Here is a 21,529-nt window from a genome sequence, read left to right on the forward strand (position 1 = left end):
CTGTGGTGCAGGCCGGCAGCTGTAGTTCCGATTTGACCCCTAGCCTGGGAACTTCTATATGCCCCAGGTGTGGCCCTAAAAAGCAAAAAAAAAAAAAAAAGAAGGAAAAAATTACCTCCACACGCACTTTATCTCTCAGTCAGTGCCAGATATAAAAAAAAAAGTTACAAAAAACTAGAAGATGGCCCTCTAACACTACAGAGATCTTATTAAGACCGCTTTTATTTATTTTTTGTCTTTTTTTTTTTTTTTTTTTTTTAGGGCTGCACCTGTGGCATATGGAGTTTCCCAGGCTAGGGGTCGAATCAGAGCTGTAGCCGCTGGCCCACACCACAGCCACAGCAATGCCAGGTCTGAGCCAAATCTGCGGTCTACACCACAGCTCTCGGCAACGCTGGATTCTTAACCCACTGAGCAAGGCCAGGGATCAAACCTGCAACCTCATGGTTCCTAGTCAGATGTGTTTCCACTGCGCCACAAAGGGAACTCCCCTTTTTGTCTTTTTTTTTTTTTGTCTTTTGTCTTTTTGTTGTTGTTGTTGTTGTTGTTGCTATTTCTTGGGCCGCTCCCACGGCATATGGAGGTTCCCAGGCTAGGGGTTGAATTGAGCTGTAGCCACTGGCCTACGCCAGAGCCACAGCAACTCGGGATCCCAGCCGCGTCTGCAACCTACACCACAGCTCACGGCAACGCCGGATGGTTAACCCACTGAGCAAGGGCAGGGACCAAACCTGCAACCTCATGGTTCCTAGTCGGATTCGTTAACCACTGCGCCACGACGGGAACTCCTGTCTTTGTTTTTTTTTTTTTTTTTTTTTTTTTTTTTTTTTGCCTTCTCTAGGGCCGCTCCCGCGGCATATGGAGGTTCCCAGGCTAGGGGTCCAATCGGAGCCGTAGCCACCGGCCTACGCCAGAGCCACAGCAATGTGGGATCCGAGCTGCATCTTCGACCTACACCACAGCTCACGGCAACACCGGATCCTTACGCCACTGAGCAAGGCCAGGGATTGAACCCGCAACCTCATGGGTCCTAGTCGGATTCGTTAACCACTGAGCCACGATGGGAACTCCAAGACCACTTTTAAAGGAAGTCAGTAACCAAGTATCAGCTTCTTGCTTCTGCCTTATGAGAAAACCCTCAAAAACAAAACAGAGGGATTTCCCGTCGTGGCTCAGCAGTTAATGAACCCAATGAGGATCCATGAAGATGCGGGTTTGATCCCTGGCCTTGCACAGTGGGTTAAGGATCCGGCGTTGCTGTGAGCTGTGGTGTAGGTCGCAGGCGTGGCTTGGATCCCGAGTTGCTATGACTGTGACTGTGGCAGCCAGGGAAGCCCACAGTCCCTCCAGCCAGACAAGGGGAAGTAGGTGGTGGGAGGTCTGGGCAGCCCACCGTCTCCCCGTCAAAACCTGCTGATGAAACGGTCACCAGGCATCACTTGCTGGGCCTGACAACAGAGGACTGATGGGGCCTGAGGCCACCAGGCCCCCACCTTCCCACCACCTCCCTGGAGCCTCGGGTATCTATGGAGTGGCAGGTAAGACTGTTTGGTTCTTATTGGACACAGAGGCATCATATTCAGCACTACGCAGCTTTCAAGGTGTCACATATACCTTCCCCACTCCTATACCAGGGGTTAACGGGTTACCCACCACACCTCAACATACTGGACCTTTAGCTTGCACACTTTTGGACACCACTTTCTGCCACTCATGTCTAGTTATTCCCACTTGCCCAACCCCAATAATAGGGAGGGAGATCCAGACAAAATTCCAGGCATACATTCACTTTCCAACACAACCAAACGCAAAATTCTTACTCTTACGCCAGCCAGATTCGGGCCCCTCTCCTCCCAGTTCTTCCTCTCTCCCCTCTGACGTAAATCCCATCGTTTGGGACACTAGCACACCCTCCATCGCCAGGCATCGCTCACCCATTCTTAGATGACGAGAGGCTCCTACACAGTTCCCTAACCAATCTCGATATCCTATCAGCCCAGAAGCTCAGAGGGGACTAAGCATAGTCCCTATAATCCGGTGCCTCTTAAGGCCAGCATCCTCCAACCTGCTCGCTCCCCTTCAATACTCCTGTCCTTCCTGTGCAGAAGCCCGACAGACCTTTCAGATCAGGTCAGGATCTTCTCATCAATCAGGCAGTCCTCCCCGTCAAGCCAGTGGTCCCAGACCCTACACCCTCTTGTCTCACATGCCTTCTTCTTTTTGCTTTTTAGGGCTGCACCTGTGGCATATGGAGGTTCCCGGGCTAGGGGTTGAATTGGAGCTGTAGCCACTGGCCAACACCACAGTCACAGCAAGGCCGGATCCTTAAGCCACTGAGCCAGAGGGGAACCTCTGTTTGCGGTCTTTTTTGAGTTGAGCAGGGAAATCCTGTTTATCACAAACACCGCTTTCCCTTAACCTTTTATTGCTGTTTCAACATATCAAATATGCCTCCGCAGACCTGTACTCCAGGTGCAGCAGGTGTCCGGATTTTGACCCTATCTCTAAGGTTTTTCTTCCTCTTTCAGCGAGTTGGTATCAATGTGTCCCTCCTTTGTTTACATGCTCCAGGCAAAACTGGGAGGCTGGAGTAGAAGGAAGGAGACGGGCTGGGTGGAAGCCACAAAGGGCGAGGAGGTCTGGCTGGACTGAGGGAGCAGATAAATTCTGGCCTAGCAGGGTCGCCGTGGCCTGTGATCTTGAAGAAAAGATGTGGAGACGGGTGGGAAAACGGCAGGAGCAGAGCGCAGGAGGCAAATGCGGTGCCCAAGGGACAGTGGGGGTGAGAAAGAAGAAACGACCAATTTAGATCTTAGGTCCACTTGGGTGATGCAGGGCAAATAGAGAAATCTGTTCCGTCTTGGGTCAATCGCTCCTTGGGAAGGAGGGCAAAGGCCGGAGGACGCCCGGCCTCTGGCTCCCATCTGGACCCAGCTCCCCCGCGGACCCTGGAGAACCCGCGATCGAGACGAGACCTCCGAGCCGCCTAGATGGGACCCGGAAGTGCGCCCCGAGGCACCGGCTTGACCAGGCGGCCTCCAGGGGCCGAGGTCGCGGACACCGAGCGCAGCCGGCGGACTGAGTGAGTGTCGCGGCTCGCGAGTCGGGCGGCGCGCCGCCGCCGTGGCACTGGGGTCGGGGATGCTCTCCCGCGGCGGAGCCCAGGCTGCCTGCCGGGAGGACCGAGCTTCTCTGACCGCCGCCGGGCCGGGAGCGTCTCGGGAAGCGGCACCACCGTTTCCCCTCCATCTGTCCCCGTCTCGCTGTCTCCCCAGAAGTGACTGCCCGTCCCTTGCGTCGGGTTCTGAAGAACTTTTAGAGACGATCTGGGCCTTGGAGCGGCCCCGGGGATTGGACCCAGCCCATGGAGAAGCGGCCTGAGCAGATGTCCCCGGAGTGCCTGTGTCCATCCCCCGAGCGGGAGCCTCGAAAGAGCAAGGGTGAGGAGCCGACCTAGCTGGCTTTCTTTGTCTAAACTTTGTTCTTCCCCTCGCGGCCTCAGATCAGTGCCCACGAGTAACCGTGCACTTAGAATTGTCCTAGTGCAAGACACAGAACTGTTTTTTTTTTTTTAACTTAAAGAGTTATTTACATGAATAAATAAAGCCCATAACAAAAGTATCCTTTCTTACTGTGTGGGGCAAACTAGCAAACCCTCAGCAGCACTGTTCCTAGCGCTCAGTTTGAGGATCACTCATTGTAACACCTGTTAACTTGCTTGGCCTTGGGCCAGGCCCAGTAAATGTGTGAATAAAGAAATGAATGAGGAGTTCCCGTCGTGGCGCAGTGGTTAACGAATCCGACTAGGAACCATGAGGTTGCGGGTTTGGTCCCTGCCCTTGCTCAGTGGGTTAACCATCCGGCGTTGCCGTGAGCTGTGGTGTGGGTTGCAGACGCGGCTCGGATCCCGCGTTGCTGTGGCTCTGGCGTAGGCCGGTGGCTGCAGCTCCGATTCAACCCCTAGCCTGGGAATCTCCATATGCCGCAGGAGCGGCCCAAGAAATAGCAACAACAACAGACAAAAGACAAAAAAAAAAAAAAAAAGAAAAAAAGAAATGAATGAATGCAGCCAGGTGTGCCCCACACCCCAAGTACCAGGAAAAGAGTGGGCTTCTCCCCCCAAACTGTCTTTCATCATTAGGGAAGATACATTTTCCAATCAAGGTATAAACTTCAAGGAGTTTCTGTCATGGCTCAGTGGTTAACGAATCCGACTAGGAACCCTGAGGTTGCGGGTTCAATCCCTGGCCTTGCTCAGTGGGTTAAGGATCTAGCGTTGCCGTGAACTGTGGTGTAGATTGCAGCCATGGCTCGGATCCCACATTGCTGTGGCTCTGGCGGAGGCCGGTGGCTACAGCTCCGATTAGACCCCTAGCCTGGGAACCTCCATATACTGCGGGAAGTGGCCCTAGAAAAGGCAAAAAGACAATATATATATATATATATATATATAAACTTCAAGAGGGTGTCTTGCCTGTGGACATAGTAGACAGGCCAGACACCTGCTGATGGAAAATGAAGTTAAACTCTAAGTATCAGCATTTAAATTTCAATCTGTCACCCCACCACTGCCTGGTATATGCCTGGCCTTTGAAAAAAAGTGGATTTGGAATATTTAACTGGGGGACAAAGGCTTAGGTAATCCACATCACGGATTTTGAGGTGGCCTATATTTGGGGGGTTTCTTTCACACATTAACCTTCTAGTTTTGTTTTAGGCTAATTTTTTTTTTTTTGGTCTTTTTAGGGCTGAACCTGCGGTATATGGAGGTTCCCAGGCTAGGGGTTGAATTGGAGCTACAGCCGACGGCCACAGCAACGCCAGATCTGTGACCTACAGCCAGATCCTTCTGTGACCTTCTCAGGGTCTTTCCCACTCCTGTTTCTCCACGTGTTTTTTGTTTGTTTGTTTGCTTGCTTTTTAGGGCCACACCTGCAGCGTATGCAAGTTCCCAGGCTAGGGATTGAATTGGAGCTGCAGCTGCCGGCCTGTGCCACAGCCACTGCAAGGCTGGATCCGAGCCGCGTCTGTGACCGACACCAAGCTCACAGCAATGCTGTCCACCTGCTTTTTAAACACGGATTTTCCCCAAGACTCTTCCGAGCCCTCTTCTCTTTTCGCTCCCGTGGGCGATCCTGTCCCCTTCTGTGACTTTAGTTCCCACTTTGTGCTGCTCTTGGTTGCAGCAGACTCCTGAACCAGATGTTCAGACATGTTCTTCTGGACTCACTCTTTTCTGCCATCCCCTGCCCCCACCCCCTTCCTTCTGGGGACTCCCTTGGCTAATTTTAGTAAGTGGTTTTCCCAAGCCAGAAGCTCTGGCATCATCCTGTACCTTCCCCTTCCCAGGCCACCAAATCCTGTCGGTTTTTCTTCAGAAGACCCAAATCTATTGCCTGTCACTGCCACGTCTTCATTTTAAGGCCATTACATTTTTTTTTTTTTTTTAGGGCCGCACCCGCGGCATATAGAGATTCCCAGGCTAGGGGTCAAATTGGAGCTACAACTGCCGGCCTTCACCACAGCCACAGCAACAAGAGATCCGAGCCATGTCTGCGACCTACTCCAAAGCTCATGGCAACACCAGATCCTTAACCCACTGAGCGAGGCCGGGGATCGAACCTGCATCCTCATGGTTCCTAGTCGGATTCTTTTCCATTGCACCATGACGGGAACTCCAGGCCATTACATTTTCTTGGACTAGTGACACATCTGTGCTCTTGGTCGTTTTCCCAGAGTAGGCCGCCCTCCATACCGCTGCCAGAATGAACTTCCCTCGAAACCAGTATGAGCCTATCATTCTCTGTCTGTAGAATAAAGTCTGAAATCCTGCATGTCTAAAATGCCTTCATTATCTGTTGTGTTGTTTTTAGAAATTGTTTAGAGCGACTTTTTTTTTTCTTTCTTCTTTTTTTTTTTTTTTTTTGTCTTTTTGCCTGTTCGAGGGCCGCTGCCACGGCATATGGAGGTTCCCAGGCTAGGGGTCTAATTGGAGCTGTAGCCGACGGCCTCCACCAGAGCCATAGCAACGCGGGATCAGAGCCGAGTTTGTGACTTACACCACAGCTCACGGCAATGCCAGATCCTTAACCCACTGAGCGAGGCCAGGGATTGAACCTACAACCTCAGGGTTCCTAGTCGGGTTCGTTAACCACTGAGCCACAACGGGAACTCCTGTTTAGAGTGACTTTTATTATTATTATTTGTCCATTTTCTGGCTCTACTCTATTTTCCTGCCGTATCCCCTGCTTCCTGCCCACACGGAGCATACATCTCATTGAATTTTTGCCACTACTCCGTAAACTTAGTGTTCCCTTCAGCGTGTAACGTGCTGTTCTTTTTGCCTGGAATTCTCTTTACCGTATTGATCCTGATCGTAGTTCAAGGTGCAGCTCAGCGTCATTCTCGGAGGTGGTCGCCCGCAGACCCCCTAGGACGGGTCGTCATTCCTGACTGTGCTTTGAAGCAGGATTATCATCTCTTTCCCAAGATCTTGTCCATGGTAAGTGGTGCATATGTTCGATGGGTGATTAAATCACACGGGAAGCATTTAGTTTCCTAGAACTGCTGTAACAAATTACAACCACATGGCTTAAAACAACAGCGGTATTCTCTCGTAGTTCTGGAAACTTGTTCTGAAGGCTGTAGGGAAGAATCCCTGGACTGGTCCTAGTTTTGGGGGGCTCCCAGCCATCTCTGGTGTTCCTTGACTTGTAGCTGCATCATTCTAGTCATTGCATTTTAGGGTCCACCCTAATCCATGTTAACCCTCATCTTAACTAGTTACCACTGCAAAGACCCTATTTCCCAAAAGGTCACAATCTCAGATCCACATAAATTCTTTTTGGTTGGGGGGGGGGTCACTATCCGATTCAGAGCAGGTAGTATTGCTCATTTCTTCTGCCGTTAGAAGTAAATGAACTTCGAGTTCCCGTCGTAGCTCAGTGGTTAACGCATCCGACTAGGAACCATGAGGTTGCAGGTCCCATCCCTGGGTTGGGGACCTGGTGTTGCCGTGAGCTGTGGTGTAGGTTGCAGATGTGGCTCAGATCCCGTGTTACTGTGGCTCTGGTGTAGGCCAGTGGTTACAGCTCTGATTCGACCCCTAGCCTGGGAACCTCCATATGCCACAGGAGCGGCCCTAGAAAAGGCAAAAAAAGACAAAAAGAAAGAAAGAAAAAAAGAAGTAAATGAACTTGGCAAGATTGCACAGCTTTGTGGTTCAATACTTGAAGAACTTTTGTAGATTTCCCTTTCCCTTTAAGTTAGAAGCAAATCGGTCTCGGAACGTGTTTTTTTAAAACCTTCCTCCACAGGTATCCATTGTATGCGCCTGTCATTTCAGTGGGCAGCTTCTCTCGGGCTTCTCCACCTCTGTCTCAGACTGGCCACTCTCTGGGGAGGCATTCCAGAGGGCCCTGCCATCCACCAGGTTTGGATCCAAGGTTTTGATATGTCTTCTGTAAGTGGCTGCCACCCATGAGGAGATAAACTTCTCTGAATTCTATTTGAGTCTCAGTCCTGAAGACTTTGCATAGATGGTCTATTTGGGACCCTCAGTGACTCACTGATTCTTCTCTTGATGGGCTAGAACTTCCTTTTCATGGATTGCTAGGAAACATTTTCCAGCATCTAATGTGTGTAGAGTTCTTTACGTAGTTCTGGGGTTGGAGGAAAAGAAACGAATGACACCTTTTATTGTAGAGATGCTTTTTTTTTTCTGCTTTTTAGGGCCGCACCCATGGCATATGGAGGTTCCCAGGCTAGGGTTTGAACTGGAGTTGTAGCCGCTGGCCTACGCCACAGCCACAGCAACACCAGGTCCGAGCCGTGTCTGCGACCGGCACCACAGTGCATGGCAACACCAGATCCTTAACCCATGGAGCGAGGCCTGGGATTGAACCTGCGTCCTCATGGATACTAGTCAGATTTGTTGCCACTGAGCCATGACGGGATCTCCTAGAGATGCTTTTTATATAAATGGAAGGGAACACATACATATAAAGAACTTGAGACTATTTCTAAGGAGAGGCCCAAAGACAATGTGATGAAATGCCACGAGGGAGGCAGGAACTATACGCTTTAGAGGGTCAAATTCAAAGGAAAGAGATCGCCTCTAGCTGGGGCTTGGAGCAGGGTTAGGTCTGAGGAAGGAGATGGCCTGGGAACCGAGGCTTGGAGGGCAGATAGGATTGTGATAGGCGAAGCGGGAGGGAAGGTTCCTCCAGGTGGAGGGAGAGGGTTGAGCTGAGAAAGAAATGCGTGGGGATGTCCTTTGTAGGAAACTGGATGGGCTGGAGCGAAGCGCCGATGGGATAGAGGACGAGACTGGGGAGGCGGCGTGGAGGACAACGGTGGCAAAGGAATGGCAGACCGAAGAGCTCACATGTCGTTTGGCAGAGATTGAAGCATGTTAGCTTTGCGAGCAGGTGAACGTTGCAAATCAAGAAAGAGAGTCTGATGTGTTTAGCGGGAGAGGTGATTCGGCTCTGACTCTAGGATGTTGGCAGTGACAAAAGACGTATGTTTGAGGTGGAAGCCGTGGTACTTGTGTACTGAGTGGACGTGGGGTCAGAGAAGAGAGTCACTGGTCGCTGTTGTCCTCCCTGCCTCGTTTTTATCTTGGAAATTTAAAGCCACAGGAGAGTCACAAGACTCTTGTGCCAAGTCCTCACACACCACAAGGGCATGTGCAGGTCTGGGACATGCTGATCTCAAGAGTGTGGTATGAGAGCCGCCCCGTGGAAACGTCTTTTTAGATTATTAGAGATGCCGTGGCTGCTTTACAAATGTCCCCCTTCTCAGTAGATGGGGCCTCGTACCTCCAACCACTCATCCTTATTCGCATCTGTCAGCCAGCACACCTGTCAGTGTGCCCCGCAGCCTTTTTCCCAGAATCCAAGTTGTTCTTACCATCTCCTCTGCACCATCTTGGTTCAGGTCACCACCACCTCACCGGGATTGTCACAGCGGCCTGGTTGGTCGTCCTGCCTCTAGAGCTGCTTCCCGGCCGTCTCCACCCAACCCAGTAGCCAGCGCCATCCCGTTAAAGTGTCAGATCTAGTTGTCCTCTGGTCACGAGCCTCCAGTGACCTCCCTTCTCACCCAGGGAAAGCAGCCCTCTTAGAGACCTGTCATCTCCAGGGTCCTGTGTTCTTTCTTACTGCTCTGCCCCGTGCTCATTCCACTTGCCTCCTCAAACACTGGGGCCTTTGCACGTGCTGTTGCTTCCATGTGTGATGCTCTTACCAAGATATTTTTATCTCCATCAAGTCTTTGCTTAAACATCCTTTTTTTGGAGTTCCCTTCATGACTCAGTGATTAACAAATCTGACTAGGAACCGTTGCAGGTTTGATCCCTGGCCTCGCTCAGTGGGTTAAGGATCCGGCTGTGGTGCAGGTCTCAGATGCAGCTCGGATCCCATGTTGCTGTGGCTGTGGTGTAGGCCAGTGGCTACAGCTCTGATTAGACCCCTAGCCTGGGAACCTCCATGTGCTGTGGGCACAGCCCTAGAAAAGACCAAAAAAAAAAAAAATCCTTTTCTTAGTCCTTCTTTGATCATGGTACTCAATTGCCGCCCTCTTGCCCCCGCCGCCCAGCAGGCTCATCCTTGTGCCTTGCTGTTTTCCTCTATGGCGCTTTCCTGCGCTTTCAGCAGTATATACTTTACATAGTTTATTGTCCATCTTCCTTACGAAAATCCTTACTAAAATGAAAGATCTTAGAGGATTTTTTTGCTTTGCCGACGGATGTAGCTCAGAGTCTGGCACCGAGCCTGGCGTTTTGTTGGTGCTCTGCAGAAGGTACCGAGTGGATGGCGTATGAGGGCAACACGAGGAGTGTTTCAGGAGCTTCCCGAGAAGGGTCACCTTCGGCTTCGTGGACGAGGTGATTGTGAACGGGGCCTGAGAGCAGTAAGACGGACGTTCTTGACTGTGTGGGGCAGGCTGTCAAATCTTGGGCAGGGGCCACATAAAAGGCACAGCCTCTAGAAGGTCTCAGCCTTCACATGCTGTGGGAGAGAGAGAATAGCGTGGTTCACCCGACAGTAAGGAGGCTTCGTGTAGGGAAAGGATCCGAATGAGGCTGCAGGAGTTCCCACTGTGGCTCCGTGCTTAAGAACCCACCTAGCACCCATGAGGATGTGGGTTCGATTCCTGGCCTCACTTGGTGGGTTAAGAATCCCATGTTTGGGGGAGTTCCTGTCGTGGCGCAGTGGTTAACGAATCCGACTAGGAACCATGAGGTTGCGGGTTCGGTCCCTGCCCTTGCTCAGTGGGTTAACGATCCAGCGTTGCCGTGAGCTGTGGTGTAGGTTGCAGACGCGGCTCGGATCCTGCGTTGCTGTGGCTCTGGCCTAGGCCGGCAGCTACAGCTCCGATTCGACCCCTAGCCTGGAAACCTCCATATGCCGTGGGAGCGGCCCAAGAAATGGCAAAAAAAAAAAAAAAAATAAAATAAAAAATAAAAAGAATTAAAAAAAAAAAAAAAGAATCCCATGTTTGCCATGAGCTGCAGCCTAGGTCACAGACACGGCTCAGACCCTGCGTTGCTGTGGCTGTGGTGTTGGCCAAGGCTGCAGCTCCGATTTGACCCCTGGCCCAGAAACTTCCATATGCCGCAGGTGCAGCCCTAAAAAAAAAAAAGAGAGAGAGAGAGACTGCAAAGATAAGTAGGAGCCCAGTCAGGCAGGTAGAGAAGAAACCCTAGTCCGTGCTGCTCAGAAGCTTGCAATCTGTCAGACAGATAAGATAGCACATGTGCAAGACGATGCAGAGACATTCAGCCTGTCATCCATTCATGTCGGTTAGAACAGCTGTTCTCAAAAAGAAGCCATAACAAGTGTTGGCGAGGCCGTGGAGGAAGGGCCTTCTCGTGCACTGCTGGTGGGAATGTAAATTGGTGCAGCCGTTACGGCAAATGGTATGGCATTTCCTCAAAAAATTAAAAACAGAAATACCATGTGATCCAGCCATTCCCCTTCTGGGTGTTTATTCAAAGGAAACAAAATCATTCCCTCGAAAAGCTCTCTGCACCCCCTATGTTCACTGCAGCACCATTTACAATAGCCAAGACATGGAAGCCACCTAAGTGTCCCTCGGCGATGAATGGATGAAAACTGGGCTGCATATGTACACAGTGGAATGTTATCCAGCCAAAAAAAAAAAAATAAAGATGGAATTCCTGCCACTGCAATGCCATGGATGGACCTTGAGGGGTTTACGCTAAGTGCAGTAAGTCAGAGAAGGACAAATACTGTGTGACCTCCCTTGTATGTGGAACCTGGAAAATCCAAACTCACAGATACAGGGGACAGATTGGTGGTTCCCAGAGGTGGGGTGTGGGGAGTGAGAGCTGGAGGAAGGGGGCGCAAAAGTACAAACTTAACAGTCTTAAGAAGAATGCAATGTCCAGCATGGGGACGGTAGTTAATACTATATTGTATGTTTGAAAGTTGCTAGAGAGTAGATCTTAAGACTTCTCCTCGTGAAAAAAATCTGTCAAAAAAACCCCATTTCCACATTGACTGCATGGAAGAGGAGGGCCTATCTGGAGGCGGAGAACACGTGTAGATACGGGTCTGTGATAGCAGATGATTGGTAACCCTCTTAAAGACAACGACCGTTTCCTACTACAATCAGGGCTGCGTACGTTCTAGGCTTTCACTGCTGATGGAAATGCTGCATGAGATGTTCCTCAGCATCTCCTTCTTCCAGAAAGATCCCTCCACGCAGAGGGCCTCCTTTCTCTAGATCCCTGTACTTCAGCAACCCACATTGAATAAGTAAAACTTAAGAGAAGAAGCATATTGAAGAACAGGAGAGACTCTCACTGGGAGCGAGGAAGGTGCTGGTGTCTGATTTCCAGTTACCCCAGTGACGGCCCGTCTGGCCGGGGTACCCCATGGCCAGCACCTCTGTGATGAGCTTCTCCTCTTTTATGGATCCGCTCAGTCCCTGCCTCTCCCTGCATGGAGCCCCCAGCGTTCCCATCCCTACGTCCCGAGATAACCCCAACTTCCCTCAAACTCTGCTTTCCCCGGCTGCTAATGCCAGGGTATCTGTCGGGCCAGGTACTTCTGTAAGCCCCAGCCTGTTTCTTCACCACTGTCTGTGCATCTCCCCAGCGTGCATCCATCATTCTCTATATTGCAAGGCCATTTTTCATACTTTTTTGCCCAATACCCAGGAATACTTTGATCACCCTGTTCCCACCGGGAGTTTTTATTGTTACATATACTTTTTTTTTTGTATTTTCTGTCAGATGGTGAGAAACCCTACGAGTGGCCTGAGGACCGATTAAAAAGAAAACCAATAAAGCAAAAAACTCTTGAAGTAGAGGTACGTCTACACGAAGGGGATGCATGTGAACAAGACAAACACAAGGGACCTTATGCACGTGGACAAAACTTCACAAACATCGCAGGCTTTATCTGACAGCCACGGAATTCTTAGGGAAGAGAAGTCTCAAATGTGTAACCTTTGCGGGAAATTATTTAGGCGGACCTCACACCTGATGCAGCACAAAAAAAATCCACATGCAAGAGAAACCTTATGTGTGTCAGGAATGTGGAAAAGCCTTTGGCCACAGTTCAAATCTTATGCAACATCAAAGGATTCACACTGAGGAGAAGCCCTATGAATGCAGTGAGTGCGGGAAGGCCTTCCGGCGCAGCTCACACCTCATCCAGCACCAGATAATCCACACCGGAGAGATGTCTTACACGTGTAATGAATGTGGAAAAGCTTTCGGTCGGAGCTCAAGTCTCATTCGACATCAAAGAATCCAGACCCGGGAGAAACCCTATGAATGCGCCGAATGTGGGAAGGCCTTCAGCCGGAGCTCAAATCTAACAGAACATCAGCGAGTTCACACCAAAGAGAGACCATACGAATGCAATGACTGTGGGAAGACCTACAGTCGTAACTCACACCTCATTGAACATCAGAGAGTCCACACGGGGGAGACTCCTTATGATTGCAGGGAGTGTGGGAAATCTTTCAGCGGGCGTTCGCTCCTTATCAAGCATCACAGAATCCACACCGGAGAAAGACCTCTGTGAACGCAGCGAATGTGGGAAGGCCTTTAGTCGGAACTCCCACCTTACTCAGCATCAGAAGACTCACAGTGGAGAAAAAGCTTCTGAATATAAAGAATGTGGGAAAGCCTTCAAATGCAGTTCATACCTTATCGATCACCTGGGAATCCATACACGAGAGAAACAGTGAACCAAGAGAAGGTGGTGGGGCCCTTGGTTAAGGTTCAGCATCAGAGAACTCACGCTGGGGAGAAAACCTTTGGGTGCAGTGAGTGTGGACGGCCCTCAGTCCTGGTTCAACCTTACTAAGACCTGAAAATCCACACAGTGGACACTTCTCATGGCTGTGTTCAATGCATGAAAACCTTTAGGCCGAGTTCCCAGCTTATGCAGCACCAGCAGGTTCACTTGGGAGGAAAGATACGGAGAGAGCTTTGCCATGTGTCGGGGAGAGGCAGGGATGGGTCATAGTATAACACCAGGGAGGGGATGACTAAAGTGGAACCTTTAGTTAGCAGCACTTTTTATTTGATTTCGAGTGTCTGTTTCAGAGGGAGGTTCCATGGTCGGTTTTTCAAATCTCCATAGTCATCCTCTGAAAATGGAATGAGTAGGTCTATTCCAGGGAAGAAGGAATTTGGAAATTCATCGATGAGGAAAGCATCAGGGTGACCTCTGAACCCAATAGCTTTCCTTCTAACTCACCTGCCCTGTTGTCCTGTTTGTCGTAACGGTGCAAGGAAGCAGCTCTGGGTCCTCTTGGACCAGTGTCTTGCTCCTTGGTGTCCTGCAGAATGCTGAATCTCTCTTTGGTTTATGTGACATAAATGCATTTTAATGGGCAGATTTTCTAAGCCAAGTAATTTCTCCGTGTAACATGTCCCGCCAGGGCTTTGTCATGTGTCAGCTCTGGTAGGCTGAACCGTGCTTGTCAGACTTCCCTTTCTTGCATTTTTTGGTTGGCGTGGGCTACATGGGAGGCTGGAGGGCAGATAAGAAGCTGAGTTATTTCGTGGCTCACACATGTTGCGGATCTGCTGACCCACCTTGCTGGAGCTGGGCCTGAAACTGGGCAGCCTTCCTCTGGATCCTTGTTTGCCTGTACTGGGCCAGGGTTGTGTGTGTGTGTGTGTGTGTGTGTGTGTGCGCGCTCATGGTTTTATTTTCCTGATTGAATCCTAGTCATACACGTGCTTACTATCCTATGACAAATACACGTTTATTTCAAGTTTTGGTAGCAGGAAGTGGTTAACTTCTGGGTTTTTAAAAAATTTTTATTTTTTATTTTGTCTTTTGTCTTTTTAGGGCTGCACCCCGGGGCATACGGAGGTTCCCAGGCTAGTGGTCCAATCGGATCTACAGCTGCCGGCCTACACCACAGCCACAGCAACGCAGGATCTGAGCTGTGTCTGTGACGTGTTACACCACAGCTCATGGCAACGCCAGATCCTTAACCCACTGAGTAAGGCCAGGGATTGAACCTGCAACCTCATGGTTCCCAGTCAGATTCGCTTCCACTGCACCACGACAGAAACTCCTGGTTGTTTTTTTTTTTTTTTGTCTTTTTTTTTGCTATTTCCCTGGGCCGCTTCCGCGGCATGTGGAGGTTCCCAGGCTAGGGGTCCAATCGGAGCTGTAGCCACCGGCCTACGCCAGAGCCACAGCAACGCAGGATCCGAGCCGCGTCTGCAACCTACACCACAGCTCACGGCAACGCTGGATCGTGAACCCACTGAGCAAGGGCAGGGACCGAACCCGCAACCTCATGGTTCCTAGTCGGATTCGTTAACCACTGCGCCACGACGGGAACTCCCTGGTTGTTTTTTTAAAAGAACCTCAATAATAAATTTCAAGATTTCCTACCAGGAAAAGTGACCGTTCAAACGCCTTTATAACAAAAATTCCATCAAAACCTGAGGCAGAGCTTAACACTGTGTAATTGCTGAAGGAGAAGTTTGCAAAGCAGTTGAATATTGTGATACAGAATTGACGGGTAGAATTTTAAAAAATCAAAATTTTGAGCACCCATCATTTATCATGAATATTTTAATCATAAAATTCCCAAAGTACCTCTACATGGTTAGATTTATTCCAGGCCTCGGAAAGAAAGATGTCCTTTATTATAAACGCTTTTTTTTGGGGGGGGGGGTTGTTTGTTTTTTGTTTTTTAGCAGCACCCACAGCATGTAAAAGTTCCTGGGCCAGGAATCCAACCTGGGCCATAGCAGTGGCAGCACCAAGTCCTTAACCACTAGGCCACCAGGGAACTCCCCTTATTTTTTGATTGCAAAAAATCAGATTATTTTTCACCATTAGCCTGGATTTAGTGATTATGTAAAATATTGGTGAAAACTGTACTTAGGTTGTTAACTCTTTTTTTTTTTTGTCCTTTTAGGGCTGCACCCGTGGCATATGGAGGTTTCCAGGCTAGGGGTCTAATCAGAGCTGTAGCTGCCGGCCTACACCACAGCCACAGCAATGTGGGATCTGACCTGTGTCTGCGACGTGTTACACCAGAGCTCATGGCAACGCCAGATCCCTAACCCACTGAGCAAGGCCAGGGATCGAACCCGCAATCTCATGGTTCCTAGTCAGATTTGTTAACCACTGTGCCACGATGGGAACTCCATGTTGTTAACTCTTGAAACTGCAAGTCGCCTCTCTCTCATGGCCTTTCCCACGCCTGGTCTGGTGTCCCTCGCTGTGCACACAGGTGTGGACTGGCTGCAGAATGAATCCGTTTCCTGGGAGCCAAAGTCTTATTTGTCTCCACTCTCCTCCCTACACTCCACCACCTCCCCCTGCCGTCCCCGTAGGTGATAATCAGCCCGAAATTAGGGTCCCCTTGCCATCTGGACGTCCTGTGTCCTGAGTATGGACTCTGTGAGGTCAGGGCTGAGCTCTGAGCCAGGGTGCCCACTTACTCGCCTTGGCACCTGACCCTCCTCGAGTCACCCCCACTCCCTTATACCACAGAAAGGGTGTCTTTCTTCTGTAGGGTCTGAGAAGCTTCCTGGAGGAGGCAGAGCTTGATGAATTCAGTTTGGAGGCTGGGTAGGAGTCTTTTTCTTTCTTTCTTTTTTTTCTTTTGCTTTTTTTAGGGCCCCATGTGTGGCATATGGAGGTTCCCGGGCCAGGGTTCCGATCGGAGCTACAGCTGCCAGCCTACGCCAGAGCCACAGCCACGCCAGATCTGAGCCACGTCTGTGACCTACACCACAGCTTATGGCAACGCCAGATCCTTAACCCACTGAGCGAGGCCAGGGATGGAACCTGTGTCCTCGTGGACGCTAGTTGGGTTCGTTTCCGCTGCGCCACAGCAGGAACTCCAGTAGGATTCTGACTGGCAGGGGAAATGGCAGAGAAGGGCGCCTCAGGACAAGGTAAGTGTGTGGGGTCATGTGCCAGCCTCCAGGGCAGAGGTGGCCATGGAGTCCAAGAAAGGGGACAAAAGGGTTTGCCCAGCAGTGTCAAAAACACGGAGGGAGACTCTGGTTCTTTATGCACAAATGTTTTCAGCGGACAGACTAGTTCACGAGGGCCACCAACTCAACAGTTTGCCAGGACTTTCTGTCAGCATTACAAGTCCCACATCTGGAGTTCCCACCATGGCTCTGCGGGTGAAGAATCCGACTGGTATGCATGAGGACTCGGGTTCAGTTCCTGGCCTCACTCAGTGGGTTAAGGATCCAGTGTTGCCATGAGCTGTGCTGTAGGTCGCAGACACAGCTTGGATCCTATGTGGCTGTGGCATAGGCTGGCAGCTACAGATCTGATTTGACCCCTCGCTTGGGAACCTCCATATGCCGCGGGTGCAGCCCTAAAATGACACCCACACACACCCACACCCACACCCCCACATCTTGTAAAACTCTCAATCCTCCTCAGGCCAGCGTGGCTGACAGCCAGACTGTCGGGACCTCCCCCTCTCCTCCCCTGGCCACGGCTCCCCTGGCTTCTAGCTACAGCAGGACACAGTGGGGCAGGAATTCTCAGCCTGGGTTGCCTACTGGAATCACCTGGGGAGCCTTCCAGTACTGGTGTCTCAGTCCCGGCCCCTGCGGTTGTGTATATTTTGTGTGGGGGACGGCCTGGGAATAGGGATTTTGTAGGTTCCCGGGTCATTCCAGCAGTGCTTCCTGGTGCTACGAGACCACACAGGGCCTGGTGGCTTAGTCACTTGAGGGCTGGCCGGAGGGCTGGGCTGGGATCATGGCGAGCCCCCTGGGGCCTACATGGGAGGACAGAGGGTGTCCCAGGCTGGGTGGAAGGAACGGTGGGACAATGGGACAGGGCCGTTGTGCTGGGGGATGGAGCCAGCTAGTGGGTGTTGGGTGGGTTCCCTGAGGGCAGCACCTGGGTGCAGGGGTCCTGCTCGTTGCAGGATTCTGGTTCTGTTATGTGCAGTAAAACTACAGTTGGGCAACTTGGGTTTTCGCTTTGGAATTCAGGACCCAGGAAGCACAAAGCCTGGAAGAAGTCTAAGACTCCAGCCGTGGCTCATGGGCAACCCCCTTCCAGCAGTCAGCTCCCTCTCCCTGGCCTAGTCCCTCTGCCCTAGACTCAGGAAAACGCTTTTTTTTTTTTTGTCTTTTTAGGGCTGCACCTGCGGCACATGGAGGTTCCCAGGTGAGGGGTCCAATTGGAGCCACAGCTGCCAGCCTACGCCACAGCCACAGCAACGCGGGATCCACTGTCAGAACGCATGTCTTCATGGATGCTAGTCGAGTTCCTTAACTGCTGAGCTACGACGGGAACTCCCTGAAAACGCTTCTAGAGGAGACTAGAACCTAAACGTGGGTACACATTCTAAAACTTCCTGTCCTGGCAGGGGCTGGCCCGGCAGGCCCTAGCCATACCTTGACCATAGCCTTGGGATCCCTAGGTGAGGGGCACTGCCTGTGCTCTGGTTGACGATGTGGGAGTCTTCGGGCAAAAAGGAGACAGGAGGAGGAGGGAGACGCAGTTTGGCGGTGGCACCCAAATGTGACCGCCCTGTCGCGTCCCAGCTCTGTCCACTGACTTCTCCAGTCCTCTTGTGGCCACTCATTCACTGGGTCCCTGGACACAGGATCTTTGAAGTGCAGGCCAAGTGCCACTAGAGTTATCACATTAATTTACTGCAATGAGGTGCAGCCAGCAAGGGATACAAGAAAAAAGGAAGCAGAACTAGAATGGAATAGAAAACATCCATTACAGAGGTGAGACTTCTGTCTGTGTGCCAAGTACGACGACCGCGCTTCTTGCTGTAGCCTGTGTACGAATCTCTGCACATTGCCTTTCCTTCTGGGGAATTAGAGTCCATCTAGGAGGGCCCCCTCGGTAGGTCCTCCCTTGATCTGACTTGTTCTCACTCCGCAGTCCCCGGAGCATGCTCTTCTTCCTCTGCGCTCTGATGGATCGCGCTTTTGAAAAATATTGGGCTCGGCTGCCTGTCTTCTGCATTCATTGCAATCCGAGGAGGGCAGGACTGTGTGCCCCTAGCCTCGCAAATGTCATTAGAGAACGCACTTGCGTGGAGCGGCTGCGGGATACACCTGGGTTCGGGTTCCAGCTGTGTGTGTTCGTAGACCAGCTCTCTGTTTATTTTTCCCGACTTTTTACCTTAAAGATTTATACACAGGAGTTCCCGTCGTGGCGCAGTGGTTAACGAATCCGACTAGGAACCATGAGGTTGCGGGTTCGGTCCCTGCCCTTGCTCAGTGGGTTAACGATCCGGCGTTGCCGTGAGCTGTGGTGTAGGTTGCAGATGCGGCTCGGATCCCAAGTTGCTGTGGCTGTGGCGTAGGCCAGTGGCTACAGCCCCGATTCGACCCCTAGCCTGGGAACCTCCATATGCCGCAGGAGCGGCCCAAAGAAATGGCAAAAAGACAAAAAAAAAAAAAAGATTTATACACAGAAAAGCTGAAAGAGGAGTTCCCTGGTGGCCTAGCGATTAAGGATCTGGCGTTGTCATAGCCGTGGCTAGAGTTCGAGCCCTGGCCCAGGAACTTCTTCATGCCGTGGGCATTCCCCCCCCCCGCCGGCCCCAAAAGGATGTAAGGATCATACAATGAACACCGTGCTTCTCCTCCATTTAGGTGAAAGTCATCAACATTTTGCCATATTTGCTTTCTATCTGTATGCTTTTTTTTTTTCCCCCTCAACCATTTAAAAGTAAGCTTGGGGGAGTTCCTGTCATGGCGCAGCGGAAACGAATCCGACTAGGAACTGTGAGGTTGCGGGTTCCATCCCTGGCCTTACTCAGTGGGTTAAGGATCTGGCGTTGCTGTGGCTGTGGTGGAGGCTGGCAGCTGTAGCTCCCATTGGATCCCTCACCTGGAAACCTTCCTATGCCGCGGGTGTAGCCCTAAAAAAAGCGGAAAAAAAAAAAAAAGTAAGCTTGGATATAACCTTCACCCTAAATACTATGGCCTGCCTCTCCAAAGAGTAAGGTCCTTCCCTGACATAACTTCCACACGATTAATGTGCCTAAGAAAAAGTATTTAACTCCGTGATACCATCTAAAATTCAGTCTGTATTTAGATTTTCCCCAGTCGCCCCAATAAGGTGTTTTTTTTTTTTTGGTCTTTTTGCCTTTTTCTAGGGCTGCTCCCACGGCATATGGAGCTTCCCAGGCTAGGGGTCAAATCGGAGCCGTAGCCTCCCACCTACGCCAGAGCCACAGCAATACGGGATCTGAGCCGTGTCTGCAACCTACACCACAGCTCACGGCAACACCGGATCCTTAACCCACTGAGTGAGGCCAAGGATTGAACCTGCAACCTCATGGTTCCTAGTCGGATTTGCTAACCACTGCGCCACGACGGGAACTCCGCAATAAGGTGTTTTATAGCGATATCTCAAATCAGAAAAGTCAGGGATCGGAGTCCCCCCCCCCCCCCAGTGGCTCAGTGGTTAACGAACCCGACTAGGAACCAGGTTCGATCCCTGGCCTCGCTCAGTGGGTTGGGGATCTGGCGTGGCTGTGAGCTGTGGTGTAGTTTGCAGATGTGGCTCGGTTCTGGTGTTGCTGTGGCTGTGGCTTTGGCCGGCGGCTATAGCTCCTGTTAGACCCCTAGCCTGGGAACCTCCATATGCTGTGGGAAGTGGCCTTAGAAAAGGCAAAAAAAAAAAAAGGGAAAGTCAAGGATCACAGTATGTTTGGCTTTATGTTTTCTTTTAGCCTAGAGTAGTTTCGCCTTTAAAAAAAAAATGACAGTGACAGTGACTTTTGGAGGCGTGAAGAACAGGTATCCTTTATAATTTTCTGCAAAGTTGGTTTTCTTGTTTACCTGCAGGGTTATTTAACTTCCTTCTCGACCTCTTGTGTTTTCTCTACACTGGAATGAGGTTTAGAGGCTTGATGACACATTTTTGGCAAGAATACCTCCCAGATGATGTCTCCTTCGTCCTGTTCTCACCCTGAGAGGCAAGTGATGCCAGATTATTCCATCCCGAGTCGTGCCGTTTGTTCACTTGTTGAAGGCTGTGCCAGGTCTCTCCCATGTAAAGATATGTTTTCGTTTTGCAGTTAGTGATTTGTGAGGATGGTAAACTCCAGCACCATTCGAAGAATCTATTCCTCTACAGCCTGTTTTTTTAGCAACCAATCACCCATGATCTTTTAGCAACCACCCATGTGATAGTTTGGGCATGTTCTTTTTTTTTTGGCCCAAGATTTTTATTTTTCCAACAATTACAGGATTTGGGTGGGTATGTGTTTTTTTTTTTTTTTGATTTTCAATTGAGATAAGATTCAGATAATATAAAACCTACCATTTTAACCATCTTTAGAAGGTGCAATTCAAGGGCTTTTAATACATCCACCATGTGGTACAGCTGTCATCACTATCTAGTTTCAGAGAATTCTCACCCCAAAAGGCAACCCTGTATCTTAATGGAGAGCATTCACTCCCCTTTCCCCTTCTCTTAGCCCCTGGTAACCACTAATTTGCTTTCTGTCTCTATGGATTGGCTTGTTCTGGATATTTCATATACATGGAAAATTTTCCTTCATTCTACTAATGTGGTGTGTTGTGTTGATTTTTTTTTCATGTTTTAATAATTTTTTTTTCTGCTGTACAGCATGGGGACCAAGTTACACTTACATGTATACATTTTTTTCCCCACCCTTTGTTCTGTTGCAATGTAAGTATCTAGACATAGTTCTCAATGCTACTCAGCAGGATCTCCTTGTAAATCCATTCCAAGTTGTAGATACAACTTGGAATATAACCCCAAGCTCCTGATCCCTCCCACTTCCTCCCTCCACCCCCCCACCCCCGGGGCGGCCACAAGTCTATTCTCCAAGTCCATGATTTTCTTTTCTGTGGAAAGGTTCATTTGTGCTGGATATTAGATTCCAGTTATAAGTGATATCATACGGTATTTGTCTTTGTCTTTCTGACTTATTTCACTCAGTATGAGAGTCTCTAGTTCCATCCATGTTGCTGTAAATGGCATTATGTCGTTCTTTTTTATGGCTGAGTAGTATTCCATTGTGTATA

The 21,529-nt window shown here is 50.2% G+C and overlaps 1 protein-coding gene across 6 annotated transcripts; it reads left to right on the top strand.

The window, feature by feature from the left end:
• Positions 1-2,627: 2,627 nt before the first annotated feature.
• LOC125127088 (zinc finger protein 286A-like) lies at positions 2,628-20,694 on the top strand. Of its 6 annotated transcripts, none has more exons than XM_047779634.1 (4): positions 2,628-3,082; positions 3,276-3,440; positions 6,381-6,502; positions 7,317-7,680. In XM_047779634.1, the coding sequence occupies exons 2-4, from the start codon at positions 3,365-3,367 to the stop codon at positions 7,464-7,466; spliced, it is 348 nt and encodes a 115-aa protein (XP_047635590.1). In that variant the 5' UTR covers positions 2,628-3,082; positions 3,276-3,364; the 3' UTR covers positions 7,467-7,680. The 6 variants fall into 6 exon arrangements, 5 of the variants coding, with proteins under 5 accessions (XP_047635590.1, XP_047635592.1, XP_047635589.1 ...); XR_007134858.1 differs by lacking the exon at positions 7,317-7,680 and adding an exon at positions 20,321-20,694 and having other exon boundaries at positions 2,846-3,082; XM_047779636.1 differs by lacking the exon at positions 7,317-7,680 and adding an exon at positions 12,266-12,531 and having other exon boundaries at positions 2,858-3,082.
• The last annotated feature ends 835 nt before the right edge of the window (positions 20,695-21,529 follow it).

Source organism: Phacochoerus africanus, chromosome 5 (assembly GCF_016906955.1).
Source record: "Phacochoerus africanus isolate WHEZ1 chromosome 5, ROS_Pafr_v1, whole genome shotgun sequence".
Lineage (NCBI taxonomy): Eukaryota > Metazoa > Chordata > Mammalia > Artiodactyla > Suidae > Phacochoerus > Phacochoerus africanus.